This window comes from Hydra viridissima, unplaced genomic scaffold (genome assembly GCF_058129835.1).
Source record: "Hydra viridissima isolate aposymbiotic clone 2 unplaced genomic scaffold, HvirCarnegie_v1 scaffold_4, whole genome shotgun sequence".
NCBI classification, from domain to species: domain Eukaryota; kingdom Metazoa; phylum Cnidaria; class Hydrozoa; order Anthoathecata; family Hydridae; genus Hydra; species Hydra viridissima.
In genome coordinates, this window is record NW_028324303.1 from 17,477,201 (window position 1) to 17,496,491 (window position 19,291).

Sequence of the window (19,291 nt, forward strand, 5' to 3'; positions counted from 1 at the left end):
AAAATAAATTTTTTAAACTATGTAATTTCCAGGATCAACTTCATTAAAGCTCGGTTTCCACCAGGCATAAATATTATAGTTGTTTCTTTTCTTGAATAAAAACTTCTATTTTACTTCTCCCTGATTTCTCGATTATAAATGCCGTCTTAAAGGTGAGTTTCCACTCATCCATTTTTGCTCCGGGAAAGGGAAAGGGAAGGGAAAATCAATCACGTGAGCGTGCGCAGTTTAAAATATAATTTTGAAAATTAATCACTGCGCATGCTCAAGTGATTAACTTTCCCATCCCTTTCCCTTTCCCGTAGCAAAAACGAATGAGTGGAAGCTCACCTTAAAGTGCTACAGTTTTCATCAACTAGAAAATTCAAGCCGCCATTATTCATTTTTTACTCTAAACTTTTACATAAACAGAAGGCTTCCACAACACTTTAAAATGTATCAAATGAGTAGGCGGCTCGCTCAGAAAGCTAAGATCGCTGGCTGTAATAATGATATATAGCTTCCGAGGTTTCCTTTTAACAAATTCAAGCGCCTTAATAATCTTCAGGGCTTGAATAGCTATCCCCTCTCCTTCCTCGCAGAAAAATTTGAAAATTTTTCACTTTAGAAAAACGAAAAACGCGCGGCTTTCAAATCCAGACCAATCATGAATTTTGTTGAAACTATCAACAATTGTCAGCTTTTTTAAAGCTTTTTTCCGAGCATTTTTCTATCTTTACTATTTTTCCAGCGTAGGTAACACTCATTTCATACAGATTTTTCAATCTTTCAATCTGTTGCAGAGTTGACATTATTGACTTCTGCTACGATATTGTGAGGAGGGAGAACTAAAATAAAAACGACGATCGATAGAAAAACATACACAAGATGATTCACCAACTCTTCACATAAATAAGTGATAAAGCGTTAGAAGAAAAGTTAAATACAACTGTGAAAAAACGTAAACACGAAGACGCGTAAATGATAAAGCAAAAAAGAATTAAGTTAAAAACAACTGAGAAAAGATGTAAACAGTTAAGTGAAGTTAAGAGAGTTTTTGTTAGGAGATGAGTTCGGTCTTCTCTTTAGAAGAAGAGAATTAAAAGAGAAATTTAAGAGAAAAGAGTTTTTAAGAGATTTAAAGAGGATTTTAAAGAAGAGAAAGAACTTTGTGATAAGAAGAGTACTTTGATGAACAAGCAGTTTTATAAGCAGTTTAATAAGCAGTTGAATAAAATAAGAAGATTTTAATATTGATTGTTGGAGACTAACCAGAGGATTTAATTAAAGAAGAGAAAGAATTTTGTGATAAGGAGAGTACTTTGATGAACAAGCAGTTTTATAGTAAGCAGTTGAATAAAAGAAGAAAAGAAAAAGATTTTAATATTTGTTAAAGAACAATAATCAGAGGATTCAAATTAAAGAAGAGATATTTGTAATAAAAGAAGATACAAAAGAAAGAGTAGTAATTGATATAAACAGTATTGAACACTGCAAGAAGCGTAAGAGAATATTATTTGTATTGTATAAAAGTTATAAGAATAAGAGTGGTACCATTACACATTAATAGAACATTTGTTAGGCACCGCCGATTCGGTTCGTAAAATCCGCAAAAAGCCAATCCGACTTATTTTGCGGATTAAAATAGTCAGTTCGTAAAAATTTTTCGGATTAATAATCTGAAAACTAATTTACGAACCACTAGCGAATTTTTTTTTTGCGGATTCACTTCGCTGTTCGGATTATCAATCCGAAAAATTTTTACGAACCACTAGCGGATTTTTTTTTTTGCGGATTCTCTTTGCTGTTCGGATTATTAATCCGAAAAATTTTTACAAATCAATTTAACTTTAATTCGTTTAGCGAATTATACGAATCGCGTTCCGTTCGCGTCACCATTAAATGGTGTGGTCCAAAAAAATTACGTTTTTATTATGTGCGCGTCCAATAAATAGTGGATTTCTTTTTTATTTTCAATCAGTTCTATTTGGAAATCTTAACATACAACAATTTGTTCAACAGATCAAGTCTACTATTCTTTACCTACATTTATTACGGTAAGCCATTATTATATTAATTTGATTTAAAAGTTAAGAATATTTCAAACTGAATTTTTGCGGTTTTTTTTTTTTTTTTTTTTGTGGATCGAATTCCTTTGCGAATTATTTCGCTTTGCGGATTGCTTCAATTAGTGGATTGGTCCGATAAAATTTATATTGCAATATTTCTTCTACTTAAATATTAACAGAAATAAAAATAGAAATAGAGATAAAAACTAGTTTGAAAAATTGTTACGCTCATTTCAATAATTAAGGCAAATAATTAGTTCTTTTATTGAAAACTTTATGCATGCCTCTAAAATATCATTTATTGTTAAGACGAATATTAAGGAAAATTTTCAAATAACTTAATAAATAATTAGTTCTTTTTCGGAAACTGTTTGTATGCATCAAAAACTATCACGTTTTATTAAGGCAAATATTAAGGAAATATTGAGGCAAATATTTCAATAAAAAGTCAGTAAATCGAAAAAGTGATTTGATCCGTGTTTTCGAATTTTTAATCCGAAAAGTAATCCTTATTAACAATCTGATCCGTTTTTGTGGATTTTAAATTCAATAAATAATCCGAAATATTCGTCCGATCCGATATGGCAAACTCAATCCGATTCGTTTCTTTTTTTTTTATTTCACTTTTTTTTTCTTTTCAGATGCCTAAGCTGTCTAATATTTGGGAATTCTTCAACAATGTGGAGGAAAACAAGGCAAAATGCAAGGCCTGTGGCAAAATATACTTAATCAATAAAAGCACCACAAGTCCTTTAAGGAACCATTTGAAAAGAGTCCACTTGAATTTATATAAAAAATTAGAAAGGAAAGACAAGCAAAAATCAACAATACCAGATATTTTTGATGAGCTTGCCTCTGAAGACTCAGATTTTGAACAAACACAAGAAAGAGGAAAAAAGAGGAGATGTCCACAAACACAAAAAGATACACCAGTATCGCCACAGCCTGGACCAAGTGGAACTTGTGGCACTTCCAACACACAGACACTGCAATGCAGAAAACAGGCTACCAAACCTGAATGGGAAGTTACTGACATCAATCAAATAAGAACTGTTGTTTACATTACTAAATGGGTGATTGAGGACACTCAACCATTTTCTATTGTAGAAACTATTGTAGAAAGTTCCAATTAAAGCGCTTCTTGGTAGAAATGTCCTACTTCCCCGAACAACATACTGCCGACAATATTGCCAAGAAGCTCAATGAACCTATCAAAAAACTGGAACTTGATTTTGGAGTCAAAACCTGGATAACAGTCGACGGTGCAGCTAATGTCCAAGCAGGTGTTAGGAAATCAATTGGGGTTCAAAGTGCAATTTGGTGTGTCGACCACCGTCTAAATCTAGTTGTCAGTGGTGCTGTCGATGATAAAAGATGTCCAAAATGGTCGATTCTCAACCACAAAATTACAAAATTAGTAGGTCACTTCAACCAGTCCTCTTAAAAAGCTATGACTTTAGTTAATGCTGCCAAAGCCTTAAAAAACTCCAGAACGAAGTTAGTACAGAGATGCCCCACAAGATGGAACTCTGACCTCCATCAAATGGAGTCTGTGGTGGATCTTCTTCCGGCGATGCATTCTTTAAAGAATCCGAACCCTACTGTTTCTGGAGGTTGTAAGTTGACAGATCTTTTACCAACAGATGATGAAGTGGAATCTATTCAATCTGTCATCCGGCTTCTGAGAGGCTTTTCAGAATTCTCTGAGAAATGCAGCAGTGAAAAGAATGTTAGCATCTGTTCCGTTATTAATTGCCTATACAACATCAGAGGAAGATTAGCAAGGGAGATGATCAAGCCAAAAACAGAGGTGTCATCAGAGCTTGCTCACTACTTCAATGAAGATCTAAACAAAAGATTCGAAGGGGAGTTGATGAATATTGAATTCTCTATAGCTCATTTTTTAGATCCTAACAGCAAGGGCATGTGCTTTGTGGATGAGGGGGAAAAATTTGAAGTAGTCAAAACTGCAGTAAAAAAAGCTATGGAAGAACTGTCAAAAAAAGAAATTTTGGCTAGCCAAAGCACTCCTTCCCCTTCAATGTTGGATGATGAAGATGATGACGACTTTGATTTCACTGAACAACTGAGGAAGAAAGTGTTTGGTGCAGGTTACATTAATCCTGGAGGTGAAACAAGCACCAAGAAAGCCATTTCTACTGAAATTGAGGGGTATTTGAATTCAAAACCAGTTCCAGCAAATACAAATGTACTGGAATTCTGGAAACAAAACCAGTATATTTACCCAATAATGTCAAGGCTGGCCAGAAAAAACCTCTGTATACCTGCTGCATCATCAACATCTGAAAGAGTTTTCTCAACAGCAGGGAATATATACAGCTCTAGAAGAACCAATCTTTCAATCTCAAAGGTTGAGATGTTGGTATATATGAAAGAAAACACTAAGCAACTCAGTAAAATTCAAGACATTGTGCCAGGAAATGAATTTGGAAAATGATTAACTTTCAGTGTGATTTTGACTTTTTTTTATTTCTTAACAAGGAAATCATTTCGTTTCATTGTATATTTGAATATTATAAATAAATAAAAATGAATCTTAATTCGAAAGCTTTTTTTATTCTGAATCCGTATAAATCCGTAAAAATAATATCGGTTCGGATTCCAATTCGAAAAAAATTTTTCGAATTGCAATCCGATCCGAAAGTATCGAATCGGATTGCAATCCGAAAAAATAATCTGAAAAAATTTTAACGAATTATTTTCCGATAAATTATTTTCGGATCAAATCAATCCGTAAGTAGTTTGAACCGTTTAGCATAGATAATTCGGTGCACAATCCGCAAACCGATAAACAGTAACGAATCGGCGGTCTCTAACATTTGTTGAGTTTTATTATATTATGGAATATACTGAGGACGGCGATTATAAGTTTATGCCTTTTAGATTAAACCTTGCCCATTCCTAACCAAACTATTCCCAAACCTTGTCCTTACCAACCCAAGTACTCCCCAGACCATCAACCTTGATCCCAACCTCCATATACCTAATCCACATAACACTAAACCTAAACCTTCCCCTTCCCCTTACCTTCATTAGCTAAACTAAATAACAAACTAAACGTTAAACAAACATTAAAATTAAATTTAATAGTTAATTGAAACATTGAAAACGCCACAATATATTTACACAAATATTTATGGGTTATAAATAACATTAATATGATTTCAATTGAGAAAATCTAAATCTACTCTTGATTAAAATGTAATTATTTGGCTAACTTTTTACGAAATTCTTTCTAATGTTAATATTTTTTCTTCCGAAGCACTGGACAATTTTAAATTTCTAGTTTACCAGTACATTTAGGTGTAATTAAAATGTAGTTAAAATACAATTATATTTAAAAATCAAACTCGTAATGATTACATAAAGTTTAAGTATTTTAATTAGAGCTCTGCGTTACGACCGTCCGATTCCGGCTCTTACCAACTTTTTTGTCGGAAGTTCGACACCTACTCGTAACAAACTTGGAAATTCTGACTTCCATTCCGAGTCAAGTCGTAACATTTGAATTTCCCGCGTTATGAATCGTAAGCTGTCGTAATTTTGCGTAATCTATCTTGGTTCAAGGTTTCAACTAAAATTTTTGCGTGATGATGAAATTTATGAGTTGATGTTGAATCTTGGATATCCTAATCTAGTTTTAGTAAATTGAATAAATGAATTATATTATGACTTAAACTGCAATAAATCATTTTTAAGCTTTGACTAAAAGCTTTGTCTTGTTTTATTACGAACTATTACGTTAGATTACGGTTCATACCGACTTAATTCCGACTTTGTCGTAACATTAGGTTAGATTACGGTTCGACTTCGACATTAGGTGGTAACATTAGGTATGATTACGTTCCGAACCGACAAAGTCGGAATTTTTTAGGCTAACGCAGAGCTCTAATTTTAATGAGCACGTGTCGGAACACGAACTTTTAATGCAACTGAATCTTAAAATCATTTTTCAATTCAATAGAATAGAATTTAATACAATAGAACAGAAATTAAATTCAATAGAATGGCTACTGCATAATATATTCATTAATGCTGTTTTCAATTCTCAAAATTCTGCGTAATAAAATTGAACGAGCCATTGTAAAAGTACAATGACGAAAAAACAACTCTACTTGTTCACAATATTGGTGACCGCCATGTTGGTTTTTCGCAATAGTGAATATTTACAGAAGCTAATATTTTCTTTTGTACCAAAGACATCTTACTCTCGCGCCGTCGTGAAGCATGTAGTAATTCCTGAATCACCATTTTACAAGGTGGAAATTTCGAACCTTACCAAAGACAATACTTTTTTTAAACAAACTTGCTGGAAAGATTTCTCTGACGCAAATAAAAATGACATTAACATTGTTTCCCCACATCAAGCACTTTGTTTGTTTAAACCCCTTAAAGTGAACAATGAGAAAAAGTTTCTAGAGAAAATTGTTGTTTTAGGCATTGGAGTTCATTTAGGACCTGCAGCAGACAATAAGGAAATGCTACCAAAAGCAGGTTTCAAGTATATCAGTTGGGAATACAGAGATAAACGTCTAAATGGATTGCAGAATTATCTAATTGCAGGTTATTCTAAGAAGCATTTGAGACTGACGCAAGATAAGTTTTGGAACGCCTACTGGAATGATCCTGAATTAATGGAAGCAGACATCATCGTTTGTGGGTTTGATGTTTGGCATTGTCTAATTTTTGCTCCATTCAATAAAAAAATGGTTATAAATAGCAACTATCGATTTGACGGCCACATAGCAACATCGGACAAAGATATGATTGATTTACAAAATGAACTTTATGCCGCTGTGAGGTATAACCCTGATGTTATAATGGCTGGTAGTATCATCTATGATGTGATGTATCAGCAACATTTCCTTGGATCTCATAAGATGATACCGATACCAGCATCTTGTGAATATGTTCAACATCGAATAGAAAAAGAACTCGAAGGAAATGTAAAATGCATTAACGAGTGTAAAAAGACGAGTAACAAGACAATTATTTTGATTTTTCCAAAGCGTTTGTCAGATGGTGGATGGAGGATTGCTAATGATCTTAAGCTTAAAGCAGGCAAAAACGAACAAACATTCGAAATAAAACATTTTCGTGAATGTTTTCCATCTGGTTATAGGTATTGTCAGTTGGGTATGTTTATATCTCTGTTATGTTTATCTACGTTAAGTACTATTGTGCATTTTCTTAAGGCGTAAATATTTAGTAAATTTCTTAGCGTTTTGATAATTTATTATCTCATGAATTAATTTTCTGGTATATTGCCATCTTCTTGCATCTTATTTTACAATTATTATTATTATTATTATTATTATTATTATTATTATTATTATTATTATTATTATTATTATTATTATTATTATTGTTATTATTATTATTATAATTATTATTATTATTATTATTATTATTATTATAATTATTATTATTATTATTATTATTATTATTATTATAATTATTATTATTATTATTATTATAATAATTATTATTATTATTATTATTATTATTATTATCATTATTATTATTATTATTATTATTATTATTATTATTATTATTATTATTATTATTATTATTATTATTATTAGTATTATAATTATTATTATTATTATTATTATTATCATTATTATTATCATTATTATTATTATTATTATTATTATTATTATTATTATTATTATTATTATTATTATTATTATTATTATTATTATTATTATTATTATTATTATTATTATTATCATTATTATTACTATTACTATTATCATTTTTTAGAGCATTTTGATGCCGCAATTTTATTAGGATATTCGGTAATGTCGTACTTTAGTTGTGAAGTTGCAAATATTGGTGTTCCATTATTTGTTCCCTCGCCTGAGCTATATGCTGCCTATGAAAAATTGTATCACCTTGTAACTGAACGGAAACAAAGACTTGAACATTCCGCATACGATGTTATGAAGCCGAATAAACGATCTTTGAATTATGGGTAATTAAATTTCTCACTTCAGAAATCATTCTTTTCTTCTCTTCATTGATGGATTTTTAAATGTGCTTCAGGTTGCAATGGTGCGTTTTTGTAAATGTGATTTTACTTAAGAGAAATGACGTCATTTTTAAATGTTTTTTTTTTTAAGATACAATCCAAATGACGATTTCAATGAAAAAGCACTCACTCGCTGGCTTAGTTATTCAGACTATTATTACTATCGAGGCGTAGAACAGTTCCATAATGAAAATGATCTGTTCGTTAAGCTAAGCAAAGCAAACTTTTCAAACATGAAGAAAATGACTTTTGAACATCGTATCGAAAATAAAAAAGTTGGAGTTGAACATTGGCAAGCGATAAGAAGGTACTTCTTTGATGATAGCGAAACTTCTCGTGAGAAACGCTATAAGCCAAAATCCTTGAAAGAAGGTTTAGAAGCATGGCAGAAACTTGTAGATAGACCAGACTTTAAATCAACTAACGGACAATATTTTGAAGAAACTCCGATAGCTATTTTGATGCTTGATGATTTGGACGGAATTATACCGGAATGTTATAAAGTTAAAACCGCTAAAGTTGTTTTGTTAACAAATAGAACAGGTGATGTAAACGGATGTCAATTGGTAAAATATTCAACTATACATAATGAATTAGCATTAAGCTTGTTTCAAAGCGAAAATCTTCCAAACGCAATAAAATGGCAATTAGTTGCAATGGTTATGTATGCAATAACGTTACGCCCAAGCAAAATTACAATTTTTACAAAAGTGGAAAGAGCTTTTGACGACTGTTTATACCCTAGCGAGTTTGAGTTTCTTGGATATAGAAACTCGTGGCAAATGACCGTATACGATTCAACCCAATATTGGCACATTTTTGCACCAGAAAACACTTACTTATTCAACGATTGGTTAAAGACTTTGTCATTGTACACCAACGAACTTAGCACTGTTCTACTAACAAAGTGCCGAGTTTTCTTCCACACCAGCGAGACCAAGTTTTCTCAAGAAGAAATTGAAGATTTAGATACATACTTGTTCTATTGGAAAAGCGATGAAAGAGAAAGTTTTTTTCATGTAGTTGATCAATTGAACTTTGAACTTGCTGTTCGCGGTTATCTTTCAAAACTTCATGCGAAACTGCACCGGTTCTGGTTATTAAAACTAGTGCAATTGGAGTATTATCAATTACCTTTTATAAGTAAGATAACCTAGAAATTTATTGCGAAGCAGAATTGTCTCGTTTTATTAATTTGTGGAAATTATTAATGTTTTAATACGTTTTGCCCACCAATCATTATGAAATCTTCCAACGGTTTTTGTCATCCAATTTTAACTGAGTTTACTAAAAAAACTCCACCAAAAAAAAGATGCCTTTTTTTAAAATAAAAAATAATATCTTTAAAAATGATTTCATTAAACTCATTATGTTGTTTATAGAGACAGTGTCGACTAGTATAGTACCAGCATACACGATAAGCTTAATGAAGCAAGTTATGGAGAATCTAAAACTCATAAAAATTAAGCAACTTAGACAATAAGCTTACATATTCAGGATCAAATACATTCCATAAAGCTTCAATTTGTTTAACATTAAACTACCTTTGGTTGGATGCTGCAGTTGGATGTTTAGTAGGAAACTTTAGTTTTTTCCAACCATGCAAGTAATACCCAGTGGACACGCGTCTGAATAAAGAGATTTTGTGAATGTTAAATTCTTGTAAGTTTGTCCCATTCAAATTTTGTGTGCTATTAGGACTTCTTCTGAATGTTTGAACGTTTCTCTTTGAAACAGACAGATTTCCAAGTTCAATGTCGTGCTAGTCAATCGAAACCTTTATTATTAGTTTAATAATAGCGTATATTCATCATTAAAAATCTTTTTGAACAAAAACTTGAAAAAACGTTTTAAAAAGTTTCTAAAAAAATCCAACAAACAACAACAATCCAACAACCAATGGTGACAACAACTTAGGGTAACAACCTTGGGTGTGAGACTCGGCATAATCTTCATTAAAGTCGTGAAATCTGTGACGCAAAGGAATCTGCGATTACAGCCAGATTGTAAACAACCGCAAAATACCAATAAACATGTCTTTTTTAAATGGTGTGATTGGATGATTTAATCATTTCCAATTGTACTTTTTTTTTTTTTTTTTTTTTTTGCATTTACTTTTTAGTTACAGATTACCTAAACATGGATTTGGCTGGATTTTGCCCAGCTGCTAATTGCCAATCTAAATACCTTTTCGTAAATTTTTAATGAAACATATATATATATATATATATATATATATATATATATATATATATATATATATATATATATATATATATATATATATATATATATCGAAAGTGAATATAAATCTCAATGTATCGGTAATAGCACCAAAAACAAAAACTTCCTTGATGTAACGGTAATAGCACCAAAGGTAATTACGAGTTTAAAGTTTACAGGAAAGAAGCCATTATGAATATTCAATTTAAACTTCACTCAAATCACGACTCAAAAATTTTAAGCGCAATATTTAAAGGTTATGCTCACAGAGCTTACTCCATATGCAGTGATTTTCATTTACAAATTGAGATTTCTAACTCAAATATTCAACGAAAATAGTTACGACAAAAGCCAACTGGTAAGTATTGCAACCTAAATTATTAAAAAACGGTCCATAAAGAAAAATAAAATTCAATCCGATTATGACACCCTCCATACAGTATCATTACCGTGAATACCATCACTGTCCCCAAATATAAGAAAAATATTTAGAAAAGTTTGATAAAGAGTAGTTTTTAAATCTAATCCGAATTTAAGATCATTGCTAACGTGTAAAAACAAATCCAAATTACCATCCAATAGAAAACCTGGAACTTACTTAATTGAATGTAACTGTTTAAAAAAGTACCTTGGCGAAACGAAGATACAAATTAGAACTCGAACCCAACAACATCAAAAAATCTTAAACCAGAGCAAACATCATCAGTCTGCAATAGCCACACGTAGTAAATCATTTTCAGAAGAAATGAACTGGGAGAAAACTAAAACTCTTAAAGTAGAGACAAAAAAATTTGATCGGAAGGTCAGTGAGGCTCTTGAGATATAGAAGCACCAATGTTCCCTTCTCAATGGCAGTATTAATCTCGATAATGGGCAAGTTGTAAAAACTAAATTTTGGACACCATTTTTCACGTTTTTACGTAAGGATAAAAAAGAAAGAACTCATTCAACTGCTGATATCAGTTAATTAAAATTTTTTTTTTTTCTGACTTAAAATAATTTTACGAGCTACTATTATAATTATTATTATCACTATTTTTATTATTATTATTATTATTATTATTGTTATTATTATTATTATTATTATTATTATTATTATTATTATTATTATTATTATTATTATTATTATTATTATTATTATTATTGTTATTATTATTATTATTATTATTATTATTATTATTATTATTATTATTATTATTATTATTATTATTACTATTATTATTATTACTTTTATTACTATTATTATTATTACTATTATTATTGTTATTAGTATCATCATCATCATCATCATCATCATCATCATCATCATCATCATCATCATCATCATCATCATCATCATCATCATCATCATCATCATCATCATCATCATCATCATCATCATCATCATTACTATTATTATTAAACCCTAAAAAACGTAACGACAAAAAGTGCCATGGAGCGTCTGCTATGATAGCATTAAAGTTTTTATTAAAAATTTATTTTCACGGAGGCACACAGTGGTAAGAATGGTCAAAAAATTTCCCGTCAACCACAAATTACAATGTTTACCGCTAGGTTTAAACGGTTCTGCTTGATCGAGAACATTCCACGTAAGGATAGGCTCTAAACCATTATTTTTACATTCCCATACAAGTTTCGATAGTTTAGTGGAGTTGGCCTTACTTTCATAAAGAAAAGAATTTTTATGTTTGTACCACTTATCATTATATCTATTACCATCATATATTTAAAAGTTTTCTCATTAAGTTCGAAAAAATAATGTCTTTCAATGCATAATGTCACTCTTTTCTTGTTGATGAGTTTTTACATTGCAAATATAAAGTTTTTTCCAAGGCATTTTCCATTAAGTTGGCATGAAGTTGGCTTTGTCGTTAATTGTATGATTGACTAATATAATCAGTAGCATTAGTAAAATTTTATTATGAGCAGTAATTACTTTCTTGATGATTATATTGTTCTTATTGATGGATTTTCTTATATAAAATTAATATCTATATGTTTTTTGTCTAATCATTGCGGAGTGAAGCCTAAATTTCAGAAAGCGCCCATGGATAAAACAGCTAGGAGACTAGGTACAACGAGTTACATATTCATTGTACTTAGTAAGCTCGGGCGTCTCGAAACTATTTTTGTTACGAGACGTTACGATACGAGATCTCGAAATGACACTGAGTTTCGAGAATAGTTTCGATCGAGATCATGGTTTTCACAAGTTTCGAGAATTTGTTTTGAGAGGTTACGAGAAGTAACGAGATTCTCGATTGAGGATTGGCCGCAAAAGTTCCCTTCTCGAAACATGACAATATTACGAGAGTAACGAGAAATTAACGAGATTTAAAATATTTTTTCGATGTTTTTCAAGATATTACGAGACAAGTTTTCTAATTTTTCAAATATATTGAAAATTATTGAAACAAAAAGTTTTTGTTCATTTTTTTACCTAAGTTTTGATTAAAATAACAAAGCACTATTTCAACGGTCACCTAAGCAGCCATTGGCAGTCCTCATCGTGAAACATTCGACTCTTTTTTCAGTTTCTACCAGATTGAAGGGACGGTTGCATCTGGCCAAGAACTTGGCAATTTCTATGTCTCCTCGTAGCTGCTCTTTGTTCTGCGGCTTATACTTCATGTATGCATCAATGTTTTTGGTTTTCTCAGGTGTTGATGGTCCTACCAACTTCCTCTTTTTAAGGCCTTTATCCAAGACTTTAGGTGTATGTCCTCCTTGCTCTTGCTCGTGTCGCTCATCTTTGTCGTATAACTTAAAATTAAAAAAAGTAATAATAAGCCAGCCAGATCACTGAGTGAGAACTAACCATGTGACGCCTCATACCACTGGTGTTTCCATCAGTAAGCTTGGAGACATGACCACTGTTCTCAATGTTGCACTTCGCAAAAACTTTCTCAATGCCATTCTCAATGACTCTTTCTTCTGTAAAGTTCTTCCATATATCTGTCCTTGGACGAACCATATTGTCAGACTAAAAGTATGAAATCAAATATCATTATCAAAATCAAAAAAAAAAATTTCAAAAAAAAATCCAGGGCAATAATTAAATACGTCCGATCGTTAAAAAGTTCAGGAACTACAAAAGAAAACTTGACTTTATCGGAAAATGATTACCAAAATTTGTACTGCAATTAGCCAATTATTTCAATATGACATTTCATCTACATAACAATGCAAACTTGTAAGTGTAAATATAACTGTTTATTTCACTGACATCATTCACTTTTAACTTTTAACTTTGTCATCTTATTAAAAAACTAAAAAAAAAAAAGAACTAAAAAGTAATGAACTAAAGTAAAAAGACACAACGAAATAAACAATAATTTATAAAAATATGTATAGTAATAAAGTGTTTTCTTACCTGATTCTTTGTAAAAAAAGATGATAATACTGTTGAATAACAAAAAAATATTATATATATGATATAATTTGAACTAATTTCATTAAACTTATAAAGGTTTTTAACTTTTAGCTCTGTTTACACTGCAAAAAAAAAAAAAAAAGGCAGCAATTCAGCTGTCGCACGCGTCAGTTGTCCCAAAAATGCGTACTTTGTACGGATTAACTAGTTTATCCCTTTTTTTGACGAGTCATTACGAGAAACTCGTAATATCTCGTAATATCTCGAAATTCTCGCACTGAAGTAAATACGAGATTCTCATAACTAATATCGAAAAGAATCTCGTAACTCTCGAAAGTACTCAAAAAAATCTCGAAATTTTCGAGGTTTTTTGGTGAATCTTCAAACCTAATCTCGTAACTTCTCGTATCATCTCGTATCATTTCGAAATAAAAATCTCGATTGAAAACTCCCGAAACGTTTCGAGACGCCCGAGCTTAGTACTTAGGTTTACTGACCAAGTAGTTGAGTATTACTTATATAAACTTAGGTTTACTGATTTTAAAATATCCTTTTATTTGACAAAACTTTTTGTTTTAAGTAATTATACTTACATCAATAGGGCCATGTTAAAAATGCCGTTAAAAAATGAATTGTTCTTGATAAAGGTTTTATATTGTCAAATGACGCAAGCATCTATTTATTCATGTCTTCACTTGCTCACCAGTTCTTGTTTTTTGTTTAATTGCACCCCTATAGATGGCAATTTCAATTTTTTCATTAAAGCATAGGGCGCATCTTCTTGTAATTGGTTGGTAACGCTGATATTTCCTGATTATGCTCCATTTAAATAATGGTTTCCTTTTTTTGCTTTCATGCGCCATATTTCCCTAGAAAATTCGGTGTCTTTTTTTTTAATTTTGTAGTATTAAACGATTTAATCTGATTTGCATTATGTAACTAAAATGGTAGTTTGGAGTATCAAAAGATATAACAGCTTTGTATTGGGTGTTTTCAGTAAGACAAATTTGGTTTAGGGGGCAATACAGACCACTGATACAGTTCATTGGGTCTGCAACTTCGTTGATAGTTTGTGGTCTTCCGAGTTTATTATTGATTTTAAATTCGGCTTGCAGCTGTAACTAACTTTTAAAGGGTTTCTGTTTAATATCTTGTTCAACATATGCTTTGGTGGAAAATGTTTGTCTACTAAACTAAGAATGATTTACCAACTTTTGCGATCACACAATTACTAAATGGTGAGCTGAACCATATAATGTTACGCTTGCGATTTTATTTCTTGCCATTCTTATTATATTTTATTATTATTGCATTTTAACTTATAAAAATAACCTGCTTTATTTAACGCTTCTTCATAACACTTAACTGCTTCGTCAAATATTTTCTTATTGGAAGATAAACTTGATAATATGAGTTCTAACCAAATGGGTATTTGTTTAATAATATTCGGAGGGTGATTTGAATGTATATAGGTCATTTGGTGTTTTGTATATAGGTCATCTAGTATTTTGATTGTATAAAGGTCATTTGATTCTGTGGGTAACTGTAGGGTTGGTAAGTAGAATTGTTTAAATTCAAAGTGATAACCAGGTAGTTAACAATATTCAAAGTGATGACCAGATTGTTAACAATTTTTGTGTTGCATTTATAGGAAAAATTTAATCCATAGTCTTTAAACATTTTTGTGATTTCTTAACTCTTTTTCAATTCTGGGCCACTGAAATTCTTAAAATCTTTTTTTTCACGCAAAGCTTTTAATAGCAGTTTCTTGAATGAATGCCATTTTTTCATTAGAATCTAGGTCAATAGAATTAACATGATTGCATGCATGCTTACATATACAGTGCGTTTATTAAGTAACGCAAAAAACCATAGAACTATATCTCTTACCGAACATCCTTTGGATTGATGAGGCCTCATTTTCTTTGCAACCAATTTTCTTTGAGGAAAATGTAACAGGAGAAAATTGTACAGACATGCTAGAGACTCCCGTTCTGCCAGAATTGCGTGAAAAACGTAAATTATCCTAAACAGTCTTTCAGCATGATGGTACACCTCCTCATCATTCTTTGTCTGCTAGAGAAGTGCTGGAAAAGCACTTCCATGTACGTCTCATTGGTCGTGTATGTGATTTTAATTGGCGTGCTAGATCAACAGATCTTAATCTCTTTAGATTTTTATTTTTGGGGTGTGATTAAATCAAGAGTTTATCGAAGAAGCGGTGTCCAAAACATTGATGAACTTAAGAAGACTTTTAAAGGTCATCATCTGAAGTATGACAGGATGATGTTTTTATAGACTCATTTTCTTTGCAATCATTTTTCTTTGAGGATTTCTCATGTTACAACATGAGAAAACTATACAGACATGCTAGAGACTCACGTTTGTCCCACAATTGCGTGAAAAACGTAAATTATCCTCAACAGTTTTTCAGCACAATGGTACACCTCCTCATTAGAAGTGCTGGAGGAGCACTTCCATGAACATGTCATTGGTCGCAGATTTGATTTTAATTGGTCTGCCAGATCACCAGATTTTAATCCTTTAGATATTTCTGGGGTGTGATTAAATCAAGAGTTTATCAAAGAGGCGGTGTCCGAAACATCGAATGAACTTAAGAGAAGAATTTTAGAGGTCATAACTGAAGTATGACAGGATGAATTACTAGCTTCTGTGGCTGACGTTCTTTATTGATGTAAACTGTTTATGCAAGTTGATGAGGGTATTATTGAGCATTTAAAATAAAACCAAGAGTGCTAATAATTATGAAATTTTGTTGTATATATGTCTTAATAAAATGTTTGAGATATTGTCAGTTCATTTTTTACGTTGCTTAATAAACGCACTGTATAGCAAAATCAGTTTGATCATCTCTGTTTTATCATAATGAACTCTCGAGCAAGCTTCACATAAATTAAATCATTTTTAAAAACAAATTAAAAAAAAAAAAAATCATAAGCTTGTTAAAAACTTCCTTTTGTATAACTGAAACATTAACAGAGACTCAAGCAGAAAAAGATTTTATCTGGTCAAGTAAGACATTGAATAAAGATTGAACAGTGCATAGGAACAAAGACCTTGCAACACATCTCCAGAAATTATTTTTTTGATTATCATCAGAAAACATTTCCTCATTCAAAAAACATAATCAACAACTTTTTTTAGTGGGCGCCTGGGGAGAAATCACATATTTTAGGGGAGTGCTCAAGAATTTTGTTCTTCCTCATAGGTAACTAAGAGGCATGGGGCATGCTCAAATTTCTAGTATGTTGATACTGCTGTCGAATGAGGATGACTTGCAAAAAACTAATATTAAAAATTTTAAGAGAAAAATCCTTTTAATAAAAAAAACACATTTTTGTGAAAGGTGAACAACTTTTTATACAAAATTAACAGCTATATAGTAGTTAACACTGACAATTAGGGGAAACAGGATTTTTTTGATGTTTTAGTTCATTTTAGGCATTGTGGAAGCTTTTAACTTTAGTATATTCATCCAAATGTCAAATGAGAATGTTTTGCAAAATATTGTGTTGACTTGAGCCTGGGAACTAAAATACCCAAAAAATTTTGACACGATTGGCCCATAGGTGTGAGAAATAAGCTAATAAAAATATTTTTTTTACAATCTTATAACATTTTAAATTTATCAAAAGGTTTTAAATTTGATCTTATAATTTTTTAGTGATAAAAAGTTATGATCATGTGATATTTTTACCCTCCCCAAAATGAGGGGGTTGTATATATTACTTGATATTAACTTTCAAACAAAAAATGATTATTATATGAAATTAAAAACTTGTTAATAAATTCGAACATATTATAAAGTATCATAAAAATATTTTATTGCCTAATTGTCCTTAAAATAAGGGGAAACATATTGTAGTATTTTCTTGCCAGGCTCTAGTCAGTGCATTATTTTGCAAAAATATTCTTATTTTACATAAGTATAAACACATTTAAGTTTGGAGTTAGCGCGTAGCCTTAAAGTGTCGTATCTGAAACATAAGAAAATTATAGTGACACCTATAGATAGTTCATACTGACACCTAAAGATATTTGTCATGGTGGCATCTATAGATAGTTACATCAAGTAACTAGTAGCAGCAGTAGAAGTTGCATTAAACAAATAAAAAAGAAAAAATTAACAATAAAAATTGATTTTACTTAGGCTCAGAGCAATTGCCACATTTCCATTCCATGACTTTAACATCATCTTATTCAGTTATTACAGTACATTTTACATGATACCAAATGTCACAAGCATCGCAGCACACCCACTGATTACCTCTATCTCCGTGGACACCACAATTAGGGCACACAGTGAAATCGTTGTTATCATAATCACTATCATTTTTAACTCTAGGAACTTTTTTTTTTTTTTCTTGTTTTTTTTTTAAGTTTCTCTTGTTTGTTTTAAACATGCTTCTGATGCTAAACTTTCACCACAGCGAAATCTGATAACCCTAGCAGATCTTCTACAATAAGAGGTCTCCGCACATTTTGACTTTTTTTTTGGTTTCTTTTTTTTTTATGAATTTGATATCGCAGACCCTTTTATTTGGTGAGGTTCAATAAAAAAAATTCACAGATAATTTTTTTCTGCAAACTGATGATGGGAAGTGGTCTCCCACTTCTGTTTTGTAACTCCTTCAGAACCCCATTTTTGTCTAAAATGACATATTTCTAAAATGTATTAAAATCAGTTAGTGTCAGTGTTACATGCATCAGTTTTATTTATTAAGATTATAAAGATTATAAGAATGCATATAGCAATGACCTATTCCCAGACTCCACCCTAGAAATGATAGGTCCCGGACCTGATTTTTAAGCCCTTTTGAGACCCGTTTTTGTCTAAAATAATATATTTCAGAAATCTATTAAAATCAGCTTGTACCACTTGTTACATGCATCAGTTTTACTTATTAGTGTGACAACAATAAAACAAATGTATATAGCAGTGACCTATTCCCACACCGCACCGTCAGGGCGCCAAGACCCAGACCTGTTTCTTAAGCCCTTTTGAGACCCATTTTTTTCGAAAATTATAATTTTCTGAAATGTATTAAAACAAACTATTGCCAGTGTTACGTGCACCAGTTTTACTTTTAGGTTGACGACAAGTGCATGAATGTAAATGGTGGGAGTAACTTGGGGCAAGGGAAAGGGCTAAAGATACAAAAGCTGTTATAAGTACTTAAAAAAGGTCCTTTTTTTAACATTTCTTCAATTTTTTAAATTGTGAGTACCAGTGCCCCATATGCCCCTAACAGCTATTTCTACCTAAGCCATAATTGAAATTTATAAATTTAAAAATAACAAAAAATATTGTGAATGAAACTTTTAAAAGGATTAAAGTTTTTCTGATGCGCTCAAGAAAATATAATACAAATATATATATATATATATATATATATACATATATATATATATATATACATATATATATATATATATATATATATATATATATACATATATATATATATATATATATATATATATATATATATATATATATATATATATATATATATATATATATATATATATATATATATATATATATATATATATATATATGCATACTTG

General features: G+C 30.8%; 1 protein-coding gene across 2 annotated transcripts; it reads left to right on the forward strand.

Moving 5' to 3' along the window:
• Positions 1 to 940: 940 nt before the first annotated feature.
• On the forward strand, positions 941 to 9,297 carry LOC149890211 (uncharacterized). 2 transcript variants are annotated; one of them, XM_090085039.1, is made up of 4 exons: positions 941 to 1,481; positions 6,507 to 7,205; positions 7,836 to 8,046; positions 8,195 to 9,297. In XM_090085039.1, the coding sequence occupies exons 2-4, from the start codon at positions 6,548 to 6,550 to the stop codon at positions 9,258 to 9,260; spliced, it is 1,935 nt and encodes a 644-aa protein (XP_089941165.1). In that variant the 5' UTR covers positions 941 to 1,481; positions 6,507 to 6,547; the 3' UTR covers positions 9,261 to 9,297. The 2 variants fall into 2 exon arrangements, with proteins under 2 accessions (XP_089941165.1, XP_089941164.1); XM_090085038.1 differs by lacking the exon at positions 941 to 1,481 and having other exon boundaries at positions 5,515 to 7,205.
• Positions 9,298 to 19,291: the final 9,994 nt, after the last annotated feature.